The sequence below is a fragment of the Ornithorhynchus anatinus genome, chromosome X3 (assembly GCF_004115215.2).
Source record: "Ornithorhynchus anatinus isolate Pmale09 chromosome X3, mOrnAna1.pri.v4, whole genome shotgun sequence".
NCBI lineage: Eukaryota > Metazoa > Chordata > Mammalia > Monotremata > Ornithorhynchidae > Ornithorhynchus > Ornithorhynchus anatinus.
Window position 1 is genome coordinate 1,586,769 of NC_041751.1, and position 21,438 is coordinate 1,608,206.

The 21,438-nt window shown below is 51.4% G+C and overlaps 1 protein-coding gene across 1 annotated transcript in view; it reads left to right on the forward strand.

Moving 5' to 3' along the window:
• RECK (reversion inducing cysteine rich protein with kazal motifs) overlaps nucleotides 1-21,332 on the forward strand; it is a 56,764-nt gene extending 35,432 nt beyond the window's left edge. The window contains exons 10-21 of the mRNA XM_029053941.2: nucleotides 722-901; nucleotides 2,765-2,977; nucleotides 4,713-4,849; nucleotides 7,066-7,206; nucleotides 8,241-8,429; nucleotides 9,481-9,603; nucleotides 10,417-10,588; nucleotides 12,009-12,201; nucleotides 12,865-13,075; nucleotides 17,363-17,436; nucleotides 19,040-19,195; nucleotides 20,173-21,332. Of these exons, the coding sequence (XP_028909774.1) occupies nucleotides 722-901; nucleotides 2,765-2,977; nucleotides 4,713-4,849; nucleotides 7,066-7,206; nucleotides 8,241-8,429; nucleotides 9,481-9,603; nucleotides 10,417-10,588; nucleotides 12,009-12,201; nucleotides 12,865-13,075; nucleotides 17,363-17,436; nucleotides 19,040-19,195; nucleotides 20,173-20,367 (1,984 nt within the window). The 3' untranslated portion in view covers nucleotides 20,368-21,332. The remainder of the gene's footprint in view (nucleotides 1-721; nucleotides 902-2,764; nucleotides 2,978-4,712; nucleotides 4,850-7,065; nucleotides 7,207-8,240; nucleotides 8,430-9,480; nucleotides 9,604-10,416; nucleotides 10,589-12,008; nucleotides 12,202-12,864; nucleotides 13,076-17,362; nucleotides 17,437-19,039; nucleotides 19,196-20,172) is intronic.
• Nucleotides 21,333-21,438: the final 106 nt, after the last annotated feature.

Consider the following 21,438-nt stretch of genomic DNA (forward strand, 5'->3'; position numbering starts at 1 on the left):
TTCAGTCCATCTATATACAGTTGGCTGCACGAGACTTAACATACTACAAACTCCGATGAACTCCGGTCATGTTGGGAAATGATCAGACAGGGCCCTCTTCCAATTCTCTTGCAGCCACTCACGTCACTGTCACCTAACTTTAGAATTTTGAATAATTCAGGGAAACCAAACCCTTTCAGCAAATATCAGAGGCTCCATCAAGACTTAACACTTCAACCAATTTAGAAGTTTCAGTGTGATTTAGGTGAACTGAATTTTCCTTTCTGGAGCATCAGGTTTTGATGGCTGTCTTGGGATCGTGCTATTTGTTCCATGAGATAATATTCACATTTAGAGATCAGGCCTTAAATTCAGGATGCCTGGGCTATAATTCTTTATTACATAGGCTTTGTTTTTCCTCATCTGTATATTTTGTTACATAAGAAATCTTCTTTTTGGTTTCAGGTAAGCTAGGTTTTTATTAATTGGATTTACGTAACCTACGTTCGTGGGCCTTCATATTTAACTTGACTGGTCAGTTCTTCTGTGAAATGGGGATTAAGATTGTGCACCCTCTGTAGGACAGGGAATGTGTCCAACCCGACTAGTTTATATCTACCCCAGTGCTTAGAACGGTGCCTGGTACGTAGTAAGTGCTTAACAAATGCCACAGTTATTATTATTATTCCTAAGTACTATTTCTAATTGTCCAAATATGTGTATCTCTGTGTTTGTGTTACAGGGAATTGTGCACTAAACTTTATAGCACAAGTTGGGGCAACACACAGAGCTGGCAAGAATTTGATCGCTTTTGTGAATACAATCAAGTGGAAGTTTCCATGCTGACCTGTTTAGCAGATGTTCGAGAACCTTGCCAGTTGGGCTGTAGAAATCTTACTTTCTGCACTAATTTTAACAACAGGTAGGAGAGAAGCATTGTGTGTTCCACAAATCCATTCTTAGTCTTTGATGGAAAAATAGCACTTTGTTGCCAATTCATTTTTTTGTATTTGGCATAGTTAGTATTTTTCACAGTTTAAAAAACTAAATCTTAATCGGATTGACTCCTCATTCCCCAAATCTGTTTTTCAAAGATTTCCATTTTAGCCCCACAGTTCAAGCTGGCAGTTATGGAAAAGCCCATTCTGTGCTGGAGATACCGATTTCATTGTGTTCCAATATCTCAAACTTGTATCTTGGAGGCTTTGGGGGTATGGCTAGATCCAGAAATGGACGGTTGGCTGTGATAATCGGTGTAATTTACCAAATTTGGGGGTGTGGCTTATGTTTTTAAAAGGCTGTTGCTTTTTTGTAATCCTCTATCTAGTTCCACACTTGGGAGTATGAAAAGCTCAACCAGGCCTACTTAGACTTGCCCCAACTGTAGGGAGTGCAAGTCACTCCTGAGCAGATTTTTATTTTGCCGGCGTGCTTTGCAAATTACACGAGTGAAAATCACTTCGAGCACTCTCTCTTCTCCGCATCGTATTATGATCCCTATGGTTATTGTGTTGAGCTTTAAACCAAACGATCGGTCAATCGATGATATTTATTAAGCGCTTACTGTGTGCAGAGCACTGTACTAAGTTGGCAGACATGTTCCTTGCCCACAACAAGCTTACAGTCTAGCAAAGGTTTCCTTTAATAAACCCGGTTTAACAGCCATGATTTTGGACAACCACACTTAGCATTTGGGCTGTCTCCACCGGTGGGTTGTTTTGAGTTGATATGGGGATTGTGGGAGCCATTTCAAGTTATCACTTTCACTCCACGGCTTCCATCGCATTGCACCTCGAGATCCTGTGCTGACCTCCACATTTTTTCCAAAATTTCTGTACCTTCAGAGTGAAAAGTGGGTGAAGAGGGCAAGGCGAAGCTGTAGAATTGTTTAGCAAGTGGAGAGAGAGTGGAGTCCACCATCGAACCATTAAGAAAACTAAAGATTCCCAGTGTGACTGAAGCCGTGATCCCCATTTGTCCCCCAAGCCTTATTTTGTTGTTTAAATGGTACTTGTTAAGCGCTTACTGTGTTTTGAGAACTGTTCTAAGACCGGGGTAGATGCAGGTTTCTCAGTTTGGACACATTCCCTGCCCCACATGGTGCTCAAGGTCTAATTTGGAGGAGGATTGAATCCCCATTTTACTGCTGAGGAAACTGAGGCACGGAGAGGTTGTGGCATGCCCAAAGTCTCACAGCAAGCAATAGGCAGGACTGGAAGTAGAACCCAGGTCCTCTGACTCCCAGGCCCGTGCTTTAGAGAAGTGCAAGGGTCTGGGAGTTAGAGGACCTGCGTTCTAATTCTGGCTCTGCCATGTGCCTGCTCTTTGACCTTGGACAAGTCACTTAAGGTCTCTGTGCCTCAGTTCCCTCATCTGTAAAATGGAGATTAAGTCCTACTCCTTCCTACTTAGAATGTGAGCCCCCCGTGGGACTGGGACTGTGTCCAACTTGAATGACAGGTATCTGCCCCAGCCCTTAGAACAGTGCATGGCACTTAGTAAGCGATAAAACCATTTATCCACTGGACCACACTGGTGCTTCTGGGGCAATGATGAGAGTAGATCACTGAATGCTACAATAAAAAGGTCCAGTGAAACTTGCATTTTAAACCCTGAATTTTAAGATTATGCCTTGGCTTTGGGGCTGTTTGGTGATAGTGGGAATCAAACCAGCTAAAATTTCTTTCTGACCATGTGAGTTCTCTGTTATTGTCACTATTCTACAGAAATAGTTTTTGATTCCCAATATGTAATATTTCCTGACTCCTGACACTTTCCCCTTCAGGCCCACAGAGCTCTTCCGGAGCTGCAATGCTCAGTCGGACCAGGGAGCCATGAACGACATGAAGCTCTGGGAGAAAGGAAGCATTAAGATGCCGTTTATCAACATACCTGTCCTCGATATTAAAAAATGCCAACCAGAAATGTGGAAGGCCATCGCGTGCTCGTTGCAGATCAAGCCGTGTCAGAGTAAATCAAGAGGGAGTATCATCTGCAAGTGAGTATCTTAGTCACAGTGACTCTGAAGTAAGTGTAGGTAATCATCGTCATCAGTGGGATTTAGTGAGCACTCTTCTGTGAAGAGCACTGACTAAGCGCTCGGGCGAGTACGATACAAAAGAGTTGGCAGGCACGTCCCTTTCCCGCAAGTTTATCATCCAGAGGTTCCTGGGTCAGGGGGCGTATAATTGAGCGGACTGAGTCCCACTCTGCTGAGCTGGTTTGATGTTGGAGTGTTGTAGGCTCTCCTAGGGAATTTTAGACAAATATATCGGTGTCCAATAATTAGGACTGCCCTGGGTAAATGGGTCGATCTTTCTGGTTCCCTGCCCCAACAGCTCTGGCTCACTTTATGTCGGAATTTTTGCTTCCAGTGTGGAGCAGGCTCACTCTATTTTTTTTTCCAGTGGCATTTGTTAAGCGTCTGCTGTGTGCCACGCACTGTACTAAGCGCTGGGGTAGATGCAAACTAATTAGCTAATCAGGTTGGACACAGTCCCTGTCCCACATGGGGCTCATAGTCTTAATCCTCATTGTACAGATGGAGGCAACTGAGGCATAGAGCAGTGAAATGACTTGTCCGAGTCATCAGACAAGTGGCAGAGCAGGATTAGAACCCAGGTCCTTCTGACTCCCAGGTCTGTGCTGGACCACGCTACTTAATGTTGGTGTTTAAGCGCTCCCTATGTGCAGAGCACTGTTCTAAGCGCTGGGGTAGATACAGGGTAATCAGGTTGTCCCACGTGAGGCTCACAGTCTTCATCCCCCTTTTACAGATGAGGTCACTGAGACACAGAGAAGTGAAGTGACTTGCCCACAGTCACACAGCTGACAAGGGGCAGAGCCGGGATTCGAACCCATGACCTCTGACTCCCAAGTCCGTGTTCTTTCCACTGAGCCACCCTGCTTCTCTACTCGGTTGGCTTAGCTTGGGCCCTGGGGCATTCGGGTGCTTCCGCATCCGCTCCCTCCACTCTCTCGTTTAGAGGGAAGAAAGCCCACAAGCGAGCCGTGACCCCGTTGGCAACAAAAACAGTGTAGGTCGGCTTCGTTCGGTTCCGACGGTAGGGTTGATCTCCGGTTCATTTTTGAAGAAGGCCCAGCATTGGGCAAGCACAGTATAGGATATTGTGGCTGAGCTAATGAGCCCTTCCCAAAATACTACTTTCCTGACCCATTTCGGCATTTCCGCAAAATTCCCTTCACTACCCACATCTGCTCCTGGAGACCCACTGCTGCTGGGTGATTTCTGGCTTATGTTTTCTAGTGGTCGGACCCCAAGCAGTGGGTCCTAGGGAATAGAGCACGAGCCTGGGAGTCAGAAAGACCTAGGTTCTAATCCCGGCTCTGCCACGTGTCAGCTGTGTGACCTTGGGCAGGTCACTTCACTTCTCTGGGCCCCAGTTACCTCATCTGTAAAATGGGGATTAAAGCGTGATCCCTATCTGGGACAGGGACTGCGTCCAACCCGATTAACTTGTATCTACCCCGGTGCTTAGAACGGTGCTTGGTACAAAGTAAGTGCTTAACAAGTACCATAATATTATTACTATTAATAAGTCTCCCTCCTCATCCCCCTCTGACATTTCAGGAGGGACCGAGTTGGGGGGGGGGGGGGGCGATAAAAAAAAAACAAGTGGAAAACTCCCTCCCATCCCGTCAGCTGGGATTTGTTGTTCTCGTCTCAAGCGGCCGATCCCAATAAGCTGTTCGCCATCCTTTGCCTTCTCAAGATCAGATTGTGTGGAAATTCTCAAGAAATGCGGAGACCAAAATAAATTTCCAGAAGACCATACGGCTGAAAGCATCTGTGAACTCTTGTCTCCTGCCGATGACTTGGAGAACTGCATTCCTCTGGACACGTATCTGAGTAAGTAACGGTCCCCATTACTTGGGAGGATTATGGAACGCCGGCTCCCGATTCCTGCCGTTTCCCTCTGAAATAAATAGGCCCTCGTTTGGACCGAGTCATTTTCCGAAGAGCCACGGGCTGAGGACGTTCTCGCCCGTCCGGCTTGGGTTGTTGGATCCGGGGCCGTCTCGCGGTGACTTCCGCGAAATGACTTCATTATCCTTCTTTGGCTTGCCACGCGGGTGTCTGGCGTGAGCACTTGAGAGGCCGGGACAGTGAGCGGGGATCCAGCGGGGCACTGCTAGCACGTTTCCTAGCCACACTTGGATCCAGATGTTGGTGGGAAGAGGGCTCGACCCAGACGGAAACGCATTGTTGTTTTTTGAAGGCGGAGCTGGAGCTGGGACGCTCCCTGGAAGCCGGTTCACAGCTGGCGCGGGAACTTGGGGCTGCTTCGTGGCCCCAGAGACAGGGTGTGGGGAGGGGTCTTAGCCGGGACCCCTCCCCAGAGAAAACTTAGTCAGTCAGTCGTATTTCTTGAGCACTTACTGTGTGCACAACACTGTACTAAGTGTTTGGGAGAGTACGACGCAAGGATATACAGACCCGTTCCCTGCCCACAGCAAACTGACAGTATAGTAGAGTGGTGGGGATGGGGGGAAGTGCCTGAAAGTGGGAGGTGTGCTACCCCCCTCCTTTTTCCCCTCCTCTTCCTCCCTCACTCCTTAATGTGGTATTTGTTAAGCACTTACTATGTGCCAAGCACTGTACTCAGCTCTGGGCCCCTCTCTTTCCACCCCGCCCCAGCACTGTGCTCATTTGTATATATTTTTATTACCCTATTTATTTTGCTGATGAGGCGTCCATCCCCTTGATTCTATTTATTGCTTTTAAGTCGTCTTGTTTTTGTCCGTCCGTCTCCCCCGACTAGACCGTGAGCCCGTCAATGGGCAGGGATTGTCCCTATCTGTTGCCGAATTGTCCATTCCAAGCGCTTAGTATAGTGCTCTGCACATAGTAAGCGCTCAATAAATACTATTGAATGAACGAATAAATACAAGCTACTCAGGTTGGGCACGTCGGTCCGGGTCCCACGTGGGGCTCAGGGTCTTAATCCCCATTTTGCAGATGAGGGAACCGAGGTAAAGAGAAGCAAAGTGACTAACCCAAGGTCACACGGCAGAGAAGTGGCAGAGTGGGGGTTAGAACCCAGGTCCTTGTGTCTACCAGGCCAGGGCTTTATCCACTCTGCCTATTCTCTATTTTCTACTTTTCTTCCTCTTCCCAGGCCCTCTGCAACCCTATCCTCCTTCACTCTTCCCTCTTCACACTCCCCTCTCCCATCTCTTTCCCAACTCATCCTCCCATTCTCTATCTGCCTTTCCTAGTTTCCCCCCGTATCTCCTGTCCCAGTGCCTGTCTCCCCCCCACCCCTCGCACCCCGATCCCGAGTTCAGATTATGGGCGTCTGTTTTCATTTCTTCTTCTGCGAGGAGAGACTTTAGAGAGGTCACGGCACAGCCTGCATATATGCTTCTTGTCTGCGTCTTGTAGAAATGCCTGTGAATGTGTCGTAAGCGCTCTGCACACAATAAATGCCCAATAAATATGGTTGACTGAATGAATGCTGTAATCTCAGTTGAGTAATGTTCAGCTCAACTAAGAGCACAAATTGAAGTCGTGAAGTTTTGAAGTCTATTCCAAAGTAAAATGAACACGAAAGGTGAATTTCTAAGAAACAGGCCGTATTATTTGGGTCCAAAGGCGGGGGCCAGCTTTCTAAACCTCAATCTGATTGATCATATTTGCTGGAATGAACCCAGAAAAAAGATTTAAAAGGATCAAACTGGCATCTCACATGCTGAGCTCTTGGGCAGTTCTGTGGGCGGTAGAGTTAGTGAAAGGCGGGTGGGGCTGGAATTCATTTGTTTGTTCATTCAATTCAATCGTATTTATTGAGTGTTTACTGTGTGCAGAGCCCTGCACTAAGCGCTCGGGAGAGTACAGTATAACAATAAACGGACACATTTCCTGCCCACAACGAGCTGACGGTCTGGAGGGAGCTTGAAAGAGGCGAGAAGTTTAGACCCGCGTGGAGCCTGGCCGGTGTTTAAGCATTTGGGACCTGAATTAGCACAAGATTTGGTTATTGGGTCCCAGCCCAGGTCCGTAGGGGATTCGGGGTTCGGTCACTTTTCTGAGCCTCGTTAACTGACCCGCAATTGACCGTCCAGGGCCCAGTTCCTTGGGGAGCGTCGTAGAGGACGTCACACACCCGTGTAACCCAAACCCGTGTTCCGCTAACCAGCTGTGCGAGGTCAACAGGAAGGGGTGCCAGCCCGGAGAACTCTGCCTTCCCTATTTCTGCGTGCAGGGTGAGTGCGGATGTGTTTCGGTTCGGCCTCCCTCTTTCTCGGAAGTCCGGGTCACCGTTTTGAGCCCCACCTGCCCCAGCAAACCCGGAACGCCTCGCCGGGGATCACGTCAGAGGGAAGTCGTGGCTAACTGTCGGAGCTGCTCTGAAATCCAAGAACCTCGTGGGGGACTCGGTAGAGTCTCCTCGCCGTGTAAGGTGGATGCGGCACCCCGGAGCGGGCTGCTCCCTGCACTTCAGGGTTGATTTGGGAATCCGTCGGGGAAGCGCCGGCCTTAACGGGGCCTACGTCCCCCCGAGGGAAGACCCGTTTTCAGTCCGAGAATGAGTCGCGGGGAGCGGTACAATTTGGAAGCTGCATCTGCATTCGATTCTTTAAGACTTTGTTGTTTTAATAGGAAAAAGGGAAGCATGAGCAAGTTTATTTCCCAGATGGCACTAACCAAGTGGGATCTGTCCCAAGGTCAGAATCGTTCTGAATCCCAATGCCGTCGTGTCTCCGTACGGCCCCTGTGAGGGTGGAGGTTCAACGTGTGCCTCACTTTCCTCGTCGGTAAAAGGTGGATAACGTGCCCGTTTTCCCTTTTTGTTCTTGTTCCACATAGGGTTCACCATCCGTGCCCCAGCACTTAGCGCAATGCTTGGGACATCGTAAGTGCTTAATAAAGGCCATCATGCTCATGATAGGACTTCTGTGAGTTTTGGGGCAGGGGGGCGTTGATGGTTTTTGTTAAGCACTTACTACGTGCCAGGCACTGTACTAAGCGCTGGGGTAGATCCAAGCTAATCAGATTGGACACAGTCCCTGTCCCACGTAGGCTCACATTCTTAATCCCCATTTTACAGAGGAGGGAAGTGAAGTGACTTTCCCCAGGTCACACAGCAGACAAGCGGCAGAACTGGGATTAGAACCCAGATCCTCTGACTCCCAGACCTGTGGTCTGTGCACTGGGCGATGCTGCTTCTCCGGTTGCCTTCTAAAACGCTAAATTCTGCCAAATTTCCATTGCACTAAATCCGATTTTCTCTGCCTAGGCTGCAAGCTGGGAGAAGCTTCTGACTTCATTGTCCGCCAGGGCACCCTGATTCAGGTCCCGTCGTCTGCAGGAGATGTTGGCTGCTATAAAATATGTACGTGCGGATCGAGCGGACTCTTAGAGAACTGTTTGGAAATGCACTGTGTCGACCTACAGAAGTCATGTATAGTTGGAGGAAAACGGAAAAGTGAGTATCCTGTTCCGTGCTCTTCGTTTTGGAACGGTTATTCTGCGTGATGGTGAAAGACCCCATTTGCCAAGAGGCAGTTTGATGTAGCAAAAAAGAGCATCCCAGGAAATCTCCCGACTCCTAGGCCGGGCCTGACCTCTGGCAATTCATTCATTCATTCGTTCAATAGTATTTCTTGAGCGCTTACTCTGTGCAGAGCACTGTACTAAGCGCTTGGAATGTACAATTCGGCAACAGATAGAGACAGTCCCTGCCCACTGACAGGCTCACAGTCTAATCACGGGCTTACAGTCTAATCAGTTATCTGGGAGTGAACAACGTAGACACGTATGTTCATCCTTAATACACTGTAAGGAGGAGGGAGAGCAGGTATTGAATCCCCGTTTCACAGAGGAGAAAACTGAGGCCCGGAGAAGTGAAATGACATGTCCACGATCACCTAATGATAATAATAATGTTGGTATTTGTTAAGCGCTTACTATGTGCAGAGCACTGTTCTAAGCGCTGGGGGAGATACAGGGTCATCAGGTTGTCCCACGTGAGGCTCACAGACTTCATCCCCATTTGCCAGACCCCATTTGCCAGATGAGGTCACTGAGGCCCAGAGAAGTGAAGTGACTTGCCCACAGTCACACAGCCGACAAGCGGCGGAGCCGGGATTCGAACCCATGACCTCTGACTCCCAAGCCCGGGCTCTTTCCACTGAGCCGCGCTGCTTCTCTAGCCGGCGAGGGGCAGAAGCGGGATAATAATAATAATAATAATGTTGGTATTTGTTAAGCGCTTACTATGTGCAGAGCACCGTTCTAAGCGCTGGGGGAGATAGAGGGGAATCAGGTTGTCCCACGTGAGGCTCACAGTTAATCCCCATTTGACAGATGAGGTCACTGAGGCACAGAGAAGTGAAGTGACTTGCCCACAGTCACACAGCTGACAAGTGGCAGAGCCGGGATTCGAACTCATGGGATTGGAACCCAAGTCCTCCGCCTCTCTAGGGTCATGCTCTTTCCACTAGATGGGGCCACATCTCCTTTCTTCTACCCCTCAGGTCACGGATCCTCTTTCAAGATAGACTGCAACGTCTGCTCTTGCTTCGCGGGCAACTTACTGTGTTCCTCCCGCCTGTGCCTGAACGAACACAGCTCCGAGGACGACCGCCGCACTTTCACAGGTGACCCCCGGGGATTCCCGGACCCCGGCCCTTCCTTCCCTCCGGCCCAGCCGCCCCCGACCGGCTCACAGCAGCCCGAGTCTCACGCAGGCCGGGGCCGGTTTTGTTTTTTTTTTTTAAACACGCGTAATAGAACAGCTCGCTTAGCTCACGGACTCCCGCTACTTAGAATATTTCACGAAATAGAATCTGGAAATTCCAAGTGGGAATTCGCAGGAGCGGTCGATGTTCATCCGCACCGCCGACCTCGGAGAGAAACCTTAAAAAAGGAGGAATTCTGGGGCGGTGATTTTGCCCGTATCCTCCTCCCGATTTCAGGGATGGGGCATCCCTGGCGAATTAGCTGTCTGCCGCTCTGTCCTTGCGAGGGGCGGATTCCGGGTACTGCGTCAGCCTCCGCTTCGCTGCCTAAATGCCCCCTCCTTCGCTGAATCTCACCGATAAGCACAGCCACTTGCAGAGATAAAGATGCCTTGGTTCTCAGCCAGAGACCAGGGGCTTTTTTTTTTAAAAATGGTACTTGTTAAGCACTTTACGATATGCCAGGCACTGTACTGAGCGCTGGGATAGATACAGCTGATCAGGTTGGGCACAGTCCCTGTCCCACATAGGCCCCATTTTCCAGAAACCCAGATTTGAAAAGAGCGGCGCTCCAAAACCGTGGCGACTCATCCCTTGCTCCAGCTTCTAGACGGTAACCCGACAGATCCAGAAACGGGGGTCGGTCCGTCATCCATTTTGTTACTTAGCCTCCGATCCTCCGCGTGTCGGGCCTGGGGCGAAGGGCTCCAACCCGTGCGTTCCCGCCGGCAGGTCTGCCCTGCAACTGCGCGGACCAGTTTGTCCCCGTGTGTGGCCAGAACGGCCGCACGTACCCCAGCGCCTGCGTCGCCCGCTGCGTCGGTCTCCAGGACCACCAGTTTGAGTTTGGATCGTGCGTCTCGAAGGATCCCTGCACCCCTAATCCCTGTCAGAAGGCTCAGAGGTAAGTGCTCCCGCCAGCCTCCGGATCTTCGTGTCAGGTTTAGTGGGGGGTTTTTACGGTATCTGTTAAACGCTTCGTATAGGCCAGGTGGTGTTCTGAGCTCCGGGGAAGATACGAGGTAATCGGGTTGGACACAGTCCGTCGTAACCCCCATTTTACAGGTGAGGTCACTGAGGCGCAGAGAAGTTGTGACTTGCCCAAGGCCACACAGCAGGGACGGTCCTTCAGACTCCCACGCCCGTGCCCCAGCGACTAGGCCGGGCCGCTCCTCGGCACTGACTCTGATGAGAAACGATCAGGTCGCCAGCCACGTGGTCTCCTGTGTTCCTCTCTCCCCGGAGCGGTCGGTCGGTCAGTCGTATTTACCGAGCGCTTACCGTATGCGGAGCACCGTACTAAGCGTTTGGGAGAGTACGATATAACACATTTCTCCCCACAGTTTCCCTCTGTTGGGGGTGAGGGGATGGGCCACCCAAGGGCCACTCTGACTTTTGCCCCAAGTACACTTGGCACAGGAGCGAGGCGAAAGCCTCCCACCCCTCCTCCCCCACAACTCCTTAAAACATCTCCCCTCGTCCCCACCACTGCCCTATGTCCTATCAGCCCCTGGTTCATCTTTTTTCCCTTCTTGGGGAAGCTCATCCTGCTCCCTTAGCCCCCCCAGGACTTACGTCCATAACTGTCATTTATTTTTATTAACGCCTGCCTCCCCCTTGGACCGTGAGCTCGTTGTGGACGGGGGATGTGTCTGTTCACTGTTATGTTGTCCTCTCCCGAGTACTTAGTACACTGCACACAGACAGCATTCGGTAAACAGGATCGACCGCGGCTCCTGCGGCTGAGGCCGCCGCCGTCTCGGGGGCGGGAGGTCCCCATCCGAGCCTGTGGGCGGGGTGGGCAAAGGCTGCTGTTCTAAAACTCCACTGGGGAAAATGTTGCTCTTTGAACACTGTTGTGGTACAGACATCTTCTCAAATGCAGTGTAGGATGAGAGGTGGGAGGGTGCGGGCTCTTGGACGGAGCTGCTGAGGAGATGAGTGTGACGGTGAAAGGCCTCTCGGTTGATGATAACGATGTTATCTGTGAAGCGCTCGGTGTGGGCCGGGACTAAACCTGGCACCATCCAATCCCAGGATATCTTGGAAACCTTGCAGGGGTAGAGACGCCCCGAGCAGTGGGATCGAACCTACCCGTGTTCCCCTTTTTCTCTCCCTCTGTATTAAAAGTAAATCGGTCTGTCTGAGAGCCGTAGAGAACGGCTGGAGGATCTGGCGATTTCCCCCTGCTCATTCTGCGATGAGCACTGTCAAAGAGCACACCGTGGCACTGGGGGAAATTCCCCGGGTATCTCGGGGGTGGTCCGGGAGGAAGCTGCCCTGGTCTTTCTTAGGATGCCGAGTGCCTCTTGTGTCTTCTGCAGGTGTATCCCCAAGCCCCAGGTCTGCCTGACGACGTTTGAAAAGTTTGGATGCAGCCAGTACGAATGTGTGCCGAGACAGCTGAGCTGCGACCAGACCCGGGATCCCGTCTGCGACACGGACAACGTGGAGCACAACAACCTGTGCACCCTGTACCAGAGAGGGAAAAACCTGTCCTACAGAGGCCCTTGCCAGGTACTGGCCACTTCGTGCCCTGTTAGAGAGTCGCTGGGAGTGCTGCGTGCAGGGGAGGGGAGATTAAGTGAGCAAAGGCTTAGACAGAGCCAAAGTCATAACAGAGGCTGGCGAAGGGCAGCCGGCAGTGATGCCAACTCCTAGAGCTCAGTTTGGCAGGGGCAATAGTCGCCCGCCATGTTCCACCCCAAAGGACAGAGGGCCAGGGTGGGTCGAGGATGGGGTAATTGTAGGCAGCATTTGCCTGAATCCTGGTCCCCTAGTCCCCCGCCTTCTTGGAGTTAGAGCAAAAAGACAAATCCATTTCCTCTGCCTCTCCAAGCCTGGTCCTGGGATTATGGGGAAGCCTCTGCCCTCATCTCTGACTCTGCTTTTCTTTTTTAAGGGTATTTAACTACCAGTTACTACGTGCTGGGGTAGGTGCATACTAATCAGGTTGGACACAATCCCCGCCTCACGTTCCTAATGCCGATTTAAACATGAGGTAACTGAGGCCCAGAGAAGTAAAGCGAGGGCCCAAGGCCACGCAGGAGGCAAGCGGCGGAGCCGGGATTGGAACCCAGGTCCTTCTCTGAATCCCAGGCCTCCGCTCTCTCTACTAGGCCATGCTGCTTTTCTAGTCAGAGCCCTTCCAACACCAACCAGAAGTGGTTTTTCTTTCAGCCCTTCTGCAAAGCAGTGGAGCCAGTCTGCGGGCACAACGGCGAGACGTACAGCAGCGTCTGCGCGGCCTACTCCGAGCGGGTGGCGGTCGACTACCCCGGGCCGTGCCAGGCGGTGGGCGTTCTCTCTGACCCCAGCGCCTTCCCCGAGTGCGCGGCCGTCAGGTGCCCCCCGCTCTCCGCCCCGGGATGCAAGCCGGTCGTCGCCCCAGGTAGGGAGCTACCTTCCCGCGGGGGCTCGTGGGGCTGTGGGGAGGGGGGAGTGGGTCAGAGCAGGGAAGAGGGGTAAAGAGAGGGATTCCAGTGGGTAAAAAGTGCTAGTCTGGGGAGTCTTTGGACCTATGCCCAAAATGGTTCAAGAAATCTGTCTGGAGAAAGAGGTGAGAGGAGAGCAAGGGGAGAAAAGGAGGGAATGAGAAAACGGCGAGAGGAGAAGAGGAAGCGAGAAAGGATAGGAGAGGAGAGAGCGAGAAAAAGGGGAGAAGGAGAGGGAAAAGGGGAAAAGGAGAGAAGAGGAGGAAGCAAGAAAAAGGAGGAGAGGAGGAAGAGAGAAAAAGAAGAGGAAGTGAGAAGAAAGAGAGGAAAGGAAGAAGCGAGAAAAAGGGGAGGAGAGGAGAGAAGGAGGGGAGAGAAGCAAGAAAAAGGGGAGGAGGAGAGGAGGAAGCAAGAGAAAGGGGAGGAGAGGAGAGAAGCACGGGAGAAGGACAGGAGAGGAGGAAGCAAGAAAAAGGGGAGGAGAGGAAGAAGGGGAGAAGGAAAGGAGAGGAGGGAGTGAGAAAAAGGGGAAGAGGAGAGGAGGGAACAAGAAAAAGGGGAGAAGAGAGAAGCAAGAAAAAGGAGGAGAGGAGGAAGCGAGAATAATGGGAGGAGAGGAGAGGAAAAAGGGGACAAGGAAAGGAGAGGAGAGGAGGAAGAGAGAAAAAGGGGAGGAGAGGAGAGAAGCAAGAAAAAGGGGAGGAGGAGAGGAGGAAGCAAGAGAAAGGGGAGGAGAGGAGAGAAGCGAGAAGAATGGGAGAAGGACAGGAGAGGAGGAAGCGAGAATAATGGGAGAAGGAGAGGAGGGAGCAAGAAAAAGGGGAGAAGGAAAGGAGAGAAGCAAGAAAAAGGAGAGGAGAGGAAAAAGGGGAGAAGGACAGGAGAGGAGGGAGTGAGAAAAAGGGGAGAAGAAAAGGAGATGAGGGAGTGAGGAAAAGGGGAAAAAAGAGGAGGAAGCAAGAAAAGGGGGAGAAGAGAGGAAGAAGGGAGAAAAAGGGGAGAAGAGAGAAGCGAGAAAAAGGGGAGAAGGAGAGGAGGAAAAGGGGAAAAAGGAGAGGAGAGGAGAGGAAAAAGGGGAAAAAGGAGAAGAGGAAGTGAGAAGGAGAGGAAAGGAAGAAGCGAGAAAAAGGGGAGAAGGAGAGGAGAGAAGCGAGGAAATGGGGAGGAGAGGAGGAAGCAAGAGAAAGGGGAGAAGGAGAGGAGAGAAGCGAGGAAAAGGGGAGAAGGAGGGGAGAGAAGCGAGGAAAAGGGGAGAAGGAGGGGAGAGAAGCGAGGAAAAGGGGAGAAGGAGGGGAGAGAAGCGAGGAAAAGGGGAGAAGGAGGGGAGAGAAGCGAGGAAAAGGGGAGAAGGAGAGGAGAGAAGCGAGGAAAAGGGGAGAAGGAGAGGAGAGAAGCGAGGAAAAAGGGGAGAAGGAGAGGAGAGAAGCGAGGAAAAGGGGAGAAGGAGAGGAGAGAAGCGAGGAAAAGGGGAGGAGAGGAGGAAGCAAGAGAAAGGGGAGAAGGAGAGGAGAGAAGCGAGGAAAAGGGGAGAAGGAGAGGAGAGAAGCGAGGAAAAAGGGGAGAAGGAGAGGAGAGAAGCGAGGAAAAGGGGAGAAGGAGAGGAGGGAGCGAGAAAAAGGGGAGAAGGAGAGGAGAGGAGGAAGCAAGAAAAAGGGGAGAAGGAGAGGAAGAAGCGAGAAAAGGGAGAAAAGCAGAGGAGAGGAGGAAGCAAGAATAATGGGAGAAGGTGAGGAGAGGAAAAAGGGGAAAAGGAAAGGAGAGGCGGGAGTGAGAAAAATGGGAGAAGGGGAGGAGGAAGCGAGAAAAGGAGAAGGAGAGGAGAGAAGCAAGAAAAAGGAGAGGAGAGGAGAGGAGGAAGCGAGAAAAAGGAGAGAAGCAGAGGAGAGGAGGAAGCGAGAAAAGTGGGGGGAGAAGAGGGAGGGAGAAAATGTAGAGGAGAGATGAGGAGGGAATGAGAAAAAGGAGAAAAGGAGAGGACAGGACTAGAAAAAGGGGAGAAGGAGAGGAGAGGAGGAATCGAGAAAAAGGGGAGAAAAGGAGGGAGTGATAAAATAGAGACGAGAGGAAGAGGGAGCGAGAAAAGGGGAGAAGGATAGGAGAGGAGGGAGTGAGAAAAAGGGGCGAGGAGAGGAGGAAGGGGAGGGAGGAAGGGGAGGGAGAAAGGGGAGGGGAGGAAGCGAGAAAAAGAGGAGGGGAGGAAGCGAGAAAAAGGGGAGGAGAGGAGGAAGCGAGGAAAAAGGGGAGAAGGAGAAGAAAGGAGGGAGCGAGAAAAAGGGGAGGAGAGGAGGAAGGGAGAAAAAGGGGAGGAGAGGAGGAGGAGCAGGAGAATATGAATGAATTTGGGGGAGAGCATAAAGGATCCAGTAAGCAGGGGAGCACTTTTAGGTGAAATCCAAAGAGGGGTGTGTGGGTGGGGGAGAGAGCGGCTGGAGAGCAGGGAATGAAAGGGTTACCTACCTCATCGGCAGAGAGGGTTGACAAGGTCCATCTTTCCTGTGTTGAATCGCTGTCCTACCGAAGGCAGGAAATGGAACTGTGGCTGTCAAGGAGGCGAGGGTGGATGTTATAAGTCAAGCAGTAGGATGTATTGGGCGCTTACTGTGGGCACAGCATTGTACTGAGCCCTTGGGAAAGTAAAATACAATAGGATTGATAGACCCAATCCCTGCCCACGAGGTGCGCGCGGGCATAACCGTGTTTGCTGGAAATCACAGAGTAATACGTCGAGGCCAAGCCTATATAACGGTACAAATATAAGGTAGTAAGAATGTATTTATGAACCGTAACCTACCCCTGGACTGAGCACAGTGTTTCGGTTGGGGCACTGCTGAAATAATACCCTCCTTAGCCATCCTCCAGTCAGCCTCGTCGGGGTGAGCGAGGTGAGTAGGGAATAAAGACCATTCGAAACGCTCTAAAACAGATCTGCTAATCGGGGGAGACGTCAATTACCCGTCCCTACGGGTGAGCTGGCAGAATGAAAGCAAAGATTTTCAGATAAGCTAAACTGGTTGTTTTGGGGGGAATGAGTCCTAAAACCCAAGGGAAATATCATGGACTGGATTTAATTTGGAGTAGTGGATAGTGCCCGGTGCAGGAATCACCACGTGGGTGAGGCCCGGTCTACTACAGTGACCGCAACTTGATCAAATACCCAAGCGCTTAGTATAGTGCTCTGCACAGAGTAAGCGCTCCGTAAATACGCCCGAGTGAACCAAGTGGAACTTTTGAGCTGGGAAGGGAGGGCCCCCCAAAAAAAGATATTTAGTTGTAGAAAAATGCACCTTGATTGAGCTTTTTTTGGAAAAAAGCTGACAGGAGAGCTAATCATCTCTCCAAAACCAAAATAAACTAGGTGATCAAACTCGTATGCTGAACTCAAATGGCACTTGATATTCACCTCACCGTAGGCCCCATAGCGCTTGTGTACATATCCATAATTGACTTTAATGTAAATGTCCAGTTTCCCCCTCTAGACTTGAAAAACTCCCGGTGGGCCGGGAATGTGACCACCACCACTTTTGAACTCTCCAAGTGCTTAGTAGAGTGCTCTGCACGTGAGTGCGTAAATAACGCAATTATTACATAGCATCGATTGGGTGAGTGATATGGCTGATTGGCAAGGTTAAAGAGGCTACCTGAGAAAAGTAGTCATCCTCACAAACACCAGTGCTCACCGAAGGGTGGCTGGCTTTTCTTTTTACGGTATTTATTAAGCGCTTACTATGTTGCAGGCACTGTAGTAGAGTGATGGGGTAGACAAAAGCTAATCAGTGGAAAGAGCACGGGCTTTGGAGTCAGAGGTCATGGGTTCGAATCCCAGCTCGGCCACTTGTCAGCTGTGTGACTTTGGGCAAGTCACTTAACTTCTCGGTGCCTCAGTTCCCTCATCTGTAAAATGGGGATTAAGACTGTGAGCCCCACGTGGGACAACCTGATTCCCTTGTGTCTACCCCAGCACTTAGAACAGTGCTCGGCACATAGTAAGCGCTTAACAAATACCAACATTATTATTATTATTAATCAGGATGGATACAGTTCACGTCTCTCATGGGACTCACGGTCTTAATCCCCATTTTACAGATGAGGGAACTGAGGCACAGAGAACTGACTTGCCCAAGGTCACAGAGCAGGCAAGTGGGGAAGCTGGGAATAGAACGCAGGTCCTTCTGACTCCCAGGCCCGGGGTCTATCCAGTGAACGCCACCGCTTCTCTTTCTGATGTTCTCGTCTTCTTCCGGTAGGTGCTTGCTGCCCGCTATGTGCAGGGATGCTAAGAGTGTTATTTGACAGAGAAAAGCTGGACACCATTGCCAAGGTAAAAAAAAAAAAAAACAACAACAACCACACACACACAAAGCTATAAAAAAACCACCACCCTTCACTCCCTGGAAATTTCAGAAAAGATTTCTTTTGTGGAATTTTAGAAATCTGCTATTTTTATCATTGAGGTTTGGTTCTGGGGAATTGGGGATGGATCAAGGTGACAGAATTTGCTTTTCCCTTCAGCCCCACAAGCTGAGGTGGTGGGCGTCATGGGTGGGAGCAGAAGATTCAGTCGGCCCCGGACAGAATTGGAGTCGGGGGGCCGAAAGTAACAAAAGTAGTCGGTGCAGGTGCTTCGCTGGCTGCTATCTAGGAGCCAGATCATCATCAATGGTATTTATCGAGCATTTACTGTGTGCAGAGGACTGTACTAAATGCTTGGGAGAGTACATAACAGTAGAGCTGGCAGACACGTGCCTTGTCCACAGAGAACTTACAGTCCGGAGAGGGAGACAGATATGAGCATAAACGGATTGTATGAACTACTTCCAAAATGTCCATCAGGCAGAGCTGGGGCTTGGGGCTACCCCTGCCGCAGAAGAGACACAAATCCCTCAGCATCCCAGGAAAAACCAGGGTAGCTACTTGTTGGACCCGCCCCCGAGGGCGCCCCGAGATACCCAGGGAATTTCGCCGAAGGCCGTTTCGCATTCTTCGATAGTGGTCCACCAAGGACGATGGCAGAAGAAGCCGGGAGAAATCCCGGGTTGCTCCGGCCATTCTCTGAGCCACCCAGGTCTCCCATTACATAATTTATAGATCGATATATAAGTGCCGAGGGGCGAATCCAGGCAGAGAGACCAGAGGAGGGCTCCGCTCCTTCCCCACCTGTCGGCCCCTGTGGATCTCGGCGTTCATTCAGGGAGGGATGCTGGGGAGAGCAGCCTTACCTCAGCCCAGGGCCGGGGCCCCGTCACGGCTCCGTCGACGGGTTTCCCGACTCTGCCGTTGAAGCTGCGAGGGTACAGGTGGCAATAGGGGAGGTTTAATACCTTCCTCTGTGAAGCATCTATGAGAACCGCCAAACCATGCCTCCAAGCCCGGGACAAAAAAAAAATAAAAATCTATGAACAGTGTTGGAACCCTTACTGTGTGCAAAACAATGTACTTAATAATAGGGTCGGTAACACGTACTAGCTTTCAGTCTAGAAGAGTTTCTGCATCCCAAAATGCACCACTCTGGTGAATTGAGGCTTCCTCTATGACCGTTTCCTGATTTTCCTGCCTCCAGTCCTTCCGAACAGCTGAGTGCCAGGCTTCAATCCTTCTTGGAGAATGAGAGAAGGAATTCCCAGATCAAACCGGCATCTGCCTTCTTCTATTTTTCACCCACCAGTCATGGGGACCATTTTGGCTCCTCGACTGACCCCCCCACCCCAAGTCAGTTGTCCGGCGGACCATTCCTGTGGTCTTAGAGGCTCGGATCATCGATGTCTCCAGCCACACCGACGGCGGCACAGACGACACGACGGAGTCCCGGCTTGCTAAAAACGGACTCAGCCAGGAGCCGGAAAGGCCCGCAAACCCCCAGCGCCGGGGCGGGGAGAGAGAAACACGTCTTAATCTCGCCCAACCACCCTGTCCCCTCTTCCCAGGTAACCAACAAGAAACCCATCACCGTGCTGGAGATCCTTCAGAAGGTCCGCCTGCACATCTCCGTGCCTCAGTGTGACGTGTTCGGGTACCTGAGCATCGAGTCGGAGATCGTGGTCCTCGTCATCCCCGTGGACCTCTCCCCGAAGGCGCTGCAGGTGGGTCGGAGGGCAGGGGCGGGGTCTGTGCCCGGTTCTCAGCTCGCCCCCCGTTTGGGTGGGGGTCCTTCTCGAGGGGGGCGGCAATTTGAAGGAGCGGCTGGGGCCGTCACACGTGGTGGGACCCATAGCGAGGACCCGGGCGTTCCCGGCCCGTGAGCTCAGTGTCTGTCGAGTGCTCACTGTGCGCGGGGCACCGTACTAAGCGCTTGGGAGAGGAGAGTAGAACAATCTCACAGACATCCCCTGCCCACAACGAGCTTACGGTCTAGAGGGGGTACCCAGTTGAGAGAGCCCGGTTATTAGAGACGCGATCGGCCGTCCGAGGCCAGCGCGGGCCGTCGGCCTGAAGGAGTGAAGCGGCGTGGCCTAGCCCGGGCCTGGAAGTCGGAAGGACCTAGGTTCTAATCCCGGTTCCGCCCCTTGTCTGCTGGGTGACCCTGGGCAAGTCACTTCACTTCTCTGGGCCTCAGTTCCCTCATCTGGAAAGTGGGGATTAAGACCGTGAGCCGCCTGCGGGACGAGGACTGTGTCAAACCTGATTAGCCTGCATCTGTCCAATGCTTAGAACGGTGCCCAATACACACTAGGTGCTTATCAAATACCATTATTATTATTATTATACTATCTACCCCATAGCTTACCACAGTGCCTGGCACATTGTAAGTGCTTGACAAATACCATGGGAAAAAAAACAAACACGTGAGTTACCGTGTTGTGAGATCACTGGTTTTCTTGAGAATCAGCGTGGCCTAGGGGAAAGAGCCTGGGCCTGGGAATCAGAAGACCTGGGTTCTGTGAGGCCTTAGCCAAGTCACTTCACTTCTCCGTGCCCCACTCACCTCAATCGATAAAATGGGGATGCTCCTGCCTAGCCCGCGAGCCCCACGGGGAATCGGCTCCAGCGCTTAGAACGGTGCTCGGCCCCCAGTAAGCGCTTCGAGACCACGGCTGTCATCTCTCTTCCCCCCCTCCAGATCGAGGCCTGTAACAAAGAAGCCGAAAAGATCGAATCGCTGATCAACTCGGACAGCCCCACGCTGGCCTCCCACGTCCCGCTGTCGGCCCTTACCATCTCGCAGGTGCAGGTCTCCAAGAGCCTGCCCTCGTCCGGCCCGGGAGCCCGCCACGGCCTCGCCCTGCCCCTGGCCCTGCTCTTCCTCCGCCCCTAGCCCCCCGGGGACCCCCGCCTCTCCCCCTCCCTCACCGCCACCAAATCCAAGCACTCGGCACCTCGGCCCCCCGCCACACAGTATTCCTTCGAGTTGGGAGCAGTGTCCGATTCCCAGCTTTAAGCGTTTCCTCCCCCCCCCCGAAGAGTTCGGAGACGGTTCGTCCCCTCCCGTCGCCGCGAGGCAACGTGAGCGTTCTGGGTCCCCCCCCTCCTTCTTCCTGCCCCGCGTCCCTGGAGGGGCAGGAGGGGTCAGCCACGAACAGGACGCGCGCCTGGACCACTATGCAAAGGGCCCGGGGTTGGCCGAGCGTTTCTTCCCCCGGGCGGAACGGTCAACTACGGTTCTTAAAAAGAGTCTGTCTGACGATGAATTGCTGCTAGTTAAAGGATGGCCAAAAACTGAAGTAATCACTCTTTCGTGTAAATAATACCCGCTCCCTCTATTTTATGACGAAGAGAGCCATGTTTATGAAGTGACAATCATGTGGTTAATCAAGCCTGGACTTTCCCGGAGAGGCATCTGTTACAAACGGTGCAAAGAGGATGTTTCCGTCCAGTTTCCACGTTGTATGCAAAATGATAAAGAATTTCAGTCTCTATTTATAAATGTCATTCTATGTATTCTATCTGCATGCTGCCTAATGAATTTACACTTTAATGAGTTTAAAGTATGCGTTAAGCTTTTCTATAGCTTTTAAGCTATAATGTTTCCTATAATTTAATACTATTTGTATTTATGCACCTGAACTTAGACTACATGAAGTATTCTGTTTCAGTATTATCAGAGCCGACTTTTGAAGTATAGAGGGGATACGATTTTTTGCCAAAATGCTTGATTTTTGAAAGTAGGCACTTCAATGTGGAGATGGCAGCGTGATTGTAGCAACTGCTCTTCTGTACAAAAAAAAGTCTTGAATGCAATGTATGGAAAACTTTATTTTAATAAAAATTATTTCTATTTTCTTAGGTGTCCAATCAATTAATGGTACTTATCGAGCACTTGTGCAAGAGCACTGTACTAAGCTCCTGGGAGAGCACAATGGAAAGGAGGGAAGAAATGTCCACAGAT